At 70.4% G+C, this 7,500-nt stretch overlaps 1 protein-coding gene across 1 annotated transcript in view; it reads left to right on the forward strand.

Annotated features, from left to right (window-relative positions):
• Positions 1-1,201: 1,201 nt before the first annotated feature.
• Positions 1,202-7,500, forward strand: part of LOC140597542 (uncharacterized) — a gene marked incomplete at its 3' end in the record, with an annotated part of 55,764 nt that continues 49,465 nt past the window's right edge. Inside the window, exons 1-5 of the mRNA XM_072746423.1 lie at positions 1,202-1,290; positions 1,511-1,576; positions 2,123-2,222; positions 2,493-2,645; positions 2,947-3,183. Of these exons, the coding sequence (XP_072602524.1) occupies positions 1,288-1,290; positions 1,511-1,576; positions 2,123-2,222; positions 2,493-2,645; positions 2,947-3,183 (559 nt within the window). The remainder of the gene's footprint in view (positions 1,291-1,510; positions 1,577-2,122; positions 2,223-2,492; positions 2,646-2,946; positions 3,184-7,500) is intronic.

Raw genomic sequence — 7,500 nt, forward strand, 5'->3', positions numbered from 1 at the left:
GACCCCAGCTCACACGCTCCCCGGCCCCGCGGGGTGTCCTGGCCCAGCTCCCCTCGTGGGACCTGCCAGGGGCCACAGTCAGGCCCCCCCACCCCCCCGCCGACCTGCCCTCTGGGGGGTCTCCAGACCTGGCGGGTCCCCTACAGCCTGGCACAGCTCACGGAGGCCCCTCCTGCTGGCCTGAGGACGGGGGTCCTGGCACGGCGGCCGCAGGGCTCGGTAGCGGGGCCCGGGGTGCTCGCGCCCCAGCTGGTCCGGGTGGCCCTCACCTGCTCCCCCGCCCTCTGGGAGCCCCCTCCGGGAGCCCGGGCTGGGAGGGAGCCGGGGGAGCCTGACGCCCGCGGGGAGGGCTCAGAGGGGGCCTCGGGGCGCACGCCCTCCGTGGGGCTCTGGCTCTTGCAGGAGGTGGGCTACTGCCAGGGCATGAGCGAGATCGCGGCCGTCCTCCTCATGTTCCTGCCCGAGGAGGACGCCTTCTGGGCGCTGGCCCAGCTGATGGTGGGCGACCGGCACTCCATGCACGGTAGGGGCCCGCCGGGGAGCTCAGGAGGGCCTCCCTGCAGGCTGCTGCACCGGGGGGCAGGCGGGGACCCCCCAGCTCGCCCCCCCACGGGCAAGGGCCCCGCCTCCCCGGTGGCCTCGGGGTCCCGGAGCCACGGCCACCCGCCCCACCGTCTGCAGGCCAGGCACGCACTCCCGTTGCTCCCCCAGCCTCCCGCCGGGCTGCCGGCTTGTCCCCCAGGCCCCCCTGCCAGCCCACGGCCACACGGGGCCCAGGGGGCAGCGTCTCCCCCTCCCGGGGGCCCCCAGCCTCACTCCCAAGCCCCACCCACAGCAGAGGGCCGTGCACGCCCATCACCCTCCCCGTGGCCTGCACCCGCTGCCCCTCGGGGCTGGGGACCCGCCTGTCCCCGCGGCGGCCCCCGCAGGAGAGAGGGTGCTGGGTCAGCCGGGCCCGGTCCTCAGCCCCCAGCCCACGCCCCGCGGGGTCTCTGTGAGGACGAGGGTCCCCGGGCCCCGCGCCCCCGGCCTGGGAGGCAGGCCCTGCCCTCTGGGAAGAGCGGATCCAGCCAGGGCTCCGAGGGCGGTGGGCACACGGGGGTCAGGGCGTGGCGGGGAGGCCCCTGCCCCGACACCCCCCACCCCGCCTGGTGCAGGAGGAGGCCCTGACCGTGGGGGCCTGGGGCCTTCTCAGGCTTCTTCGTCCCGGGCTTCCCGAAGCTCCTCAGGTTCCAGAGACATCACGAGCGGGTCCTCCAAAGAGCTCTCCCGGACCTGAGGAAGCACATGGCGAGTGGGGGCGAGTGGGAGCTCCTGAGGCTCCGTCCCCGGAGCCCGGGGCAGGGGGTGGGGGGCATGGCCCTCCCTCCGAGCTGCCCAGAGTTGGGGTCACGTTCCTCCCCCTGGGGCCCGGGGGCGCCCTCGGGGCTGGGCTGGGCCGCGGGGAGCGCGTCCACCCGGCTCCAGGGGCCGCGGCGTGGGGCCTGAGCACCCCCTGCCCTCCCGCCAGGACGAGGAGCAGATGTCCACCGGCATCTACAGCCCCAAATGGTTTCTCCAGTGCTTCCTCGGCCGGGTGAGGCCCCCCCCCCGGGACCCCCGCTCCCGGACCTGCCCCCTGCCCCCGGGGAGGGCCCAGCTCAGCCCCACCCTCCAGACGAGCCAGGCCCGACCCCGGGGTCCTGAGGCTGAGGCTGAGGCTCGCAGCCCAGCCCGTCCTGGAGAAGCCCAGAGGGTCCCTGGACGAGGTCCCGGGGGGCGGCCCGTCTCTGCCTCAGCTCCCCCGGGGGAGGCCGGGTCAGCCCGGGGTGTGGACGGGCCCTCGGCCCATCGGGCGGCCAGCCTGGGGTCCTCTCGAGGCGTGGTGTCTGTCGTCAAGTGCGGGCAGAGTCTGTGCCCCCAGGGGTGCGGGAGGTGCTGGCCGGGGTCGGAACCCGGAGCGGCCGGGAGTCCCTGATCTCCCTGGGAGGAGGGCACGCACGGGGAGGCGGGGGGCGGGGGGGGGGCGCTGCGGGGCCTCGTCGCAGGCAGCCGGGGGCCAGATGGCAGGCCTAGCCTAGCCCCAGCCGAGCCCCCCAGGGGCCCTGCTCAGGCCGCTCCTCCCACCCCGCCGTCCCCCTAGACCCCCTTCTCGCTCACCCTGAAGCTGTGGGATGCCTACGTGTTGGATGGGGAGAGGGTGCTCACGGCCATGGCCTATACCATCCTCAAGGTGCACAGGAGTAAGTGAGCCCCCGGGAGCCCAGGTGTGCCGGGGGCGGGGGGCAGGGGCGGTGACCCTGGGCTCTGAGCAGCACCCAGACCTGGGGCGGGGGGACGGCGGGGCAGGCGGGTGCAGCGGGGCTCCCCGAGTGGAGCAGCGGGCAGGGGCCACCCCGGCCAGCGCACTGCCCGCGGCGCTCCTGGGCACAGCGGGACCCCAGCCGCTGGCCTGGGGGCCCCGGGGGCCCCAGGGCGGGGCCCTCTGGGTCTGACTCTCGCCCACCGCCCAGAGCGCCTCCTGAAGCTGCCCCTGGAAGGGCTCCGGGAGTTCCTCCAGGACTCTCTGGCCCAGCCCTGGGCCCTGGAGGACGAGGCCGTGCTGAGACACCTTCGGGCCTCCATGACCCAGCTCCGCAGGATGCGGTGCGACCTGCCCCCGCCAGGTGGGCTCAGGGCCCCGGCCCCTCCCGACTCGGCCTGCTGGGGCCGCCCACAGGGGACAGAGCCCCCGGGGCCCCCGTCCTCATCTCTGGGGCTCTCCTCTTCTGCTCCAGCCTCGGGGACCCCAGGCCAGGGCTGGGCGGGCGGGTACCCACTGCAGGGCCCGGGCAGCAGTGTGGGGGGCTGAGCACAGGGTCAGGCCGGGGGGGGGGGGGGTCACGCGGGAGCCGGGAGGACCCCCGGGGCCCCCAGCGGGGGACACACAGCCTGCTGGAGACGCTGACCCCGTCGGCCTCTTTCCAGCGGGACCTGAGGAGTTCCCCACGAGGCCCCTGGGCCTGGAGCCAGTGTCCCCGGCGCCCGGGCCTCTCCTCCCTTCTCCGGCCTCTGAGCCACCGCCCAGGGTGGAGGAGCCGGCCTCCCCGGGCCCAGCCGCCCGGCCTGAGCCGCCCGGACCCCCTCCCGGCCAGGCCATCGTCCAACTTGCCCCCCAGCCCCGGCGGTGGAACTCCCTCCCCACCCTCCCGGGGCAACAAGGCGGTGCAGGCAGGCGGCCCCGGGACACGGCGGGCTTCAAGACAGAAAACGGGGTCTCCTTCCATTTGGCACCGGCCTGGGCCACCCCAGAGGCCCCGCGACGGACCGGGCCCTGGAGCACCCCCGGGACTCCCATCACGCGGTCCCCCCAGCCCCCTAGGGATGACGCTGTCGGGCCCAGGACACCCTTCCTGCCCCGCGGCCACTGCAGCTCGTGCCCCTCGCTGGGCAGTGACGGGCACAGCCAGGGCAGAGCCAGGGCGGCGCTGAGCCCGCTGCCCCGAGGCCCCGCACAGGCCCGGGACCCTCTGCCCCCCGCGTCCACGGGGCAGCTCGATGCTCGCGGGCCTCGGGGGCAGAGCGTGGCGGTGAGGGCGGGGGCCCGGAGGCTCCGGCCCGCCGTCACCGTGCCCTGCCTCGTCTCGCTGTGCCTCCCGGAGGGCGGCACCGCCCGCACGGGACACCAGCCCCTGACCCAGAGGGACCTGGGCTGGCCTGGCCCCGGGCTCTGTGGGGGCAGGGGCGACTCGAGCGCCTGCCCCAGGCCCAGCGCTAATGGGATCCAGCGCCCCGGGGCCCTGGCCAGGCCTGCGTTCTGGCCCCGGGCCGAGCGAGCCCTCTCACAGCAGGATGTGGCCTCCTGGGCCCTGGGCGTGCCCCACAGACCCAGGTCGCTGACCTAGGGCAGCCCTGGGGATCCCGGGACACCCCAGGGCAGGGCAGCGGGGGCAGGCCCGTGGGCCCCACCCCCACCCCCACCCCCACCCCCACCCACACCAGGAGGCAGGCTCCTCCACGCGCTGGGGCTCCAGCAGTCAGTCACCCGGCCCCAGGGGGCCCGAGGCCGGGGTCCAGCTGCCCTGCGGGGACCCAGCGCAGGAGCCCATGGGCCGCAGGTCCACGTCAGCCCTGCCGCCCCCAGAACCGCCTCTCACCGCCCCGACCTCAGGACACGCGCCCCCACCCGGAGTCGAGTCCGCACAGGCTCCCAGGCGGGGGACTCCAGCACCCGCACCCCTGTGGGATTCCCGCTTTCCTCTAAGGACAGGAAGGTCTCCCAGGGGAAGGCGCGCACCCTCGGCTCTGAGCCCCTGTTTGCTGTTGCAAGTTCAATAAAGTGTTGTTGTGTGAGAGGGCACGGCCGGCTCGTTTCTGCGTCTCCCGGAGCTCTGTGCACGGGGTGCGGAGACACCCCCAGAGAGGAGGAGGGGGCGCCGCCCAGGCCCCGACCAGCCCCTGCGGGGGCGCCGCCAGGCACACACAGCTGACGTCCCCACGTGCCTTCCCGGGGCGGCCAGACGCCAGGGTCAGGACCCCGCAGACTCTACTGCGACTCAGCCTGCGCCCGCGGCCAGGACGGGCCCTGGGACAGAGTGACAGCCGGGGAGCCTCAGGTCACCAGGGTCTGTGCTAAGCGCCCTGGGAGGTCTGTGCCCCCTCTGTCCAGGGGGCCTGGGCTGCCCGGGCTCCGGGGCGCTTCCTCCCCTCCCCGCCCCGGGCCTGTGCGCCTGGGGCACAGAGGGCCCGCGGGGCGGTCAGCGTGGCCCCGGAGCGGACGTCAGGACAGCAGGCCCTTGCAGCTCTCACACCTGGGCCACCCTCACCGGGCGGGCTCAGCGTGCACACCCGGTGCTGCTGGATCCCTCGCACCAGAGTGTGGAGGGCACCCTGCACGCCCTGGAGAGTAGGGGCTGGGTGAGCGCGGGGCTCGGCCTGGGGGCAGGCAGCGCAGGGGACCGAGGGACCCCGGCCCCGTCCCCACCCCGACTCCCACACACACACACACACACACACACACACAGGCAGCCCCAGGGCTCCCCCCACGGGCAGCCGGCCCCTCAGGAGCTCCCCCCAGGGCGGCCCCGAGGTCTGGCTCCCCGCTGGAGAGGCATCGGGGAGAAGAGAAGCGGCCGGCGCTCGGCGGGGACCCGCTGCCACCCACGGGAATGTGGCCGAGCCGGACCTTCCAGCTCAGCCGACCCCCCGGCGGGACGGGACGGCACGGGACGGCACGGGACGGCACGAGGGGGCCCGGGTCGGCCGGGAGAACCCAGCTAGCCGCCCAGCGCCAGCACCGGAAATGATGGTGTTTCAACCGTTTCGGCGTCAGGACGACGCGGCCCGAGGATCAGATCGCGGCACGGCGACAGACAGGCACACACCCCAAACCCAACAAACGTCGGAATCCCCCGACTGTTGTCAGACAGCAGCCGGACGGTTACAGACGGGACGCTGGGGACCCCGGTAGGACACACGGAGGACGCTCCAGACCACGGCTGCAGAGGCGCTGGAGGCCCGGGGATGCGCCTGCGGGTGCCCACGGGGAGCGCGGGGCGGCGGGAAGCACCCTACAGAGGGGGGCCCCTCCTGGGAAAGGACGCCGGGTCCCCGCGAAGGCTCCCGATGCTGACAGCTGTCCCCCTCTCCTTCAGCTTCTGGTTCCCCCCCGCCCCATTTTGCTCTTCCTGATTCTCCGTCGGCCTCCGCCCTGCATCCGAGCCACTGACCACACGGGCTTCTTTAGGACGTCGGGTCCCAAAAGGAGGCCGAGCTCTGGCTCCCGGGATCGGGAAGGACCATCGCCGAGGTTTATGCTGATCCCCCCGAGCTCGTGCCTTCCCGGCTCTTCTGTCCTGCAGAACGAGGGGAGGCACGGGCCTTACGGGGAAGGAGGCCCACTCCCACTCGGGCGGGACCGTCCCTCGTGGGGGACCCCGTCATCTGGGCCCGGGAGAGCGAGCGGGGCCATCAAGAACAGGTCGCAGGCTAGACATGGTCCGCTCTGAGGTTTGTCCTGAAGCGAGCACTCCCCTTCCACGTCACGCTGTCTTAGTTCATCCATTTATTATTTGTTAAAGGTTTTACGTTTATGTCCTCTCTACACCCAACACGGAGTTCCAGCTCACAGTCCTGACATCAAGGTCCCCCGACCAGGCCGGCCAGGCACCCCAGGGCCATGTTTCTCATCTCTTTGCTGGCTCGCCTATCTCTGCACCCAGCTGGGACATCGAGTCCACGACGGGGGAGCTTTAGCTACCTCCGAACCCGCAAGAACCCGGAACGTTCTCGCTGTGTCCCCATCCTAGAACGACCTTCGCCGTCGAACAGCAACTCAAATAAATCGGCAGCCAGCCCAATGACTCCTGGTCAAGGAAACGGCCAACTTGTCACGTGTGTGGGCCCCGCTCCCTGGGCTCCCGGGGCTCCCGGGGAGGCTCCGCTTTCTTTAACATCGACCAAGGTCCCAATGACTCCACCGCACCTCGACGCCGGGGCTCAGTTTCTGCCCTGACACGACACAGGCAGCACGTCGGCTTCAGTTACTCCCTGTCAATCAATCAAAGGGAGCCTGGCCGCTCTCGGGGTGGTTGGGGTGGGGGTGGTTGGTAAGAACACGCGACTCTTGTTCTTGGGGCGGAGAGTTCAAGCCCCATGTGGGTGTAGAGATGACAGAAAAATAAAATCTTAAAAAGAAAATCAGTCAGTCGGTCTGGGGGAGACACAGCCCCGGATCCCACAGGGGCAGGGAGCCAGCTGACGGGTCTACGCACACTATTAGAAGCAGCAGAGCACAAAGTCAGAACTTCCAGAAGTCTGCTAGAGGGGGGGACACGCCGGCCTCGACGGTGCTCGGGAGGCGAAGTGGGGGGCGGCCCCTGGAGCGACAGGGTGGGCTCAGGGTCCCCGGGGTCCCAGGGACGGTGGCGCCAACGGTTCCCAGGCCCAGGAGCGGGGACCCCGGCCGAGGGCCGCGGGACTAGGGCCAGCTGTCTGCCCTGTGTGGCCACAAACTGCAAACCCCTGTGCGGTCACGGGGCCGCGTCCCTGGGCCGGGCCAGCAAAGGCCAGAAGTGGGAGGAGACCCTCCCGGGCGGGAGGAGCACGGGTCTCCCCCAGGGCAGCCCCTAAAACTTGGGAGGTTTGAAACTCAGTCACTTGTCCGAGATAAAAAGAAAAAAATCAAAACAAAACAAAACTCGGACACAGGCAGGGTGAACGCAGGGTTCTGACAGAAACGGTGGAGACAAGAGGGCTTGATGGCACATCAGAAACTATATGCCAATAGGACAACCTACAAGAAATGGACACCATGACACTATATATAGAAAACTACAAAAATGAACAAACAAAAAAATGTTAGAACCGGTAAATGAATTCAGTAAAGTCACAGGATACATAATTAATGCACAGAATTCTGTTGCATTCCTATACCTCAGTAAGAAGGTAAGAAAAAGAGAAACTAAGACATTAATAAAAATAAACTTAAAATGAAACAAAAAATAATATTATACTTAAGAAAAAACCTAAGGAAACAGCTAT

This window comes from Vulpes vulpes, unplaced genomic scaffold (genome assembly GCF_048418805.1).
Source record: "Vulpes vulpes isolate BD-2025 unplaced genomic scaffold, VulVul3 u000000752, whole genome shotgun sequence".
NCBI classification, from domain to species: domain Eukaryota; kingdom Metazoa; phylum Chordata; class Mammalia; order Carnivora; family Canidae; genus Vulpes; species Vulpes vulpes.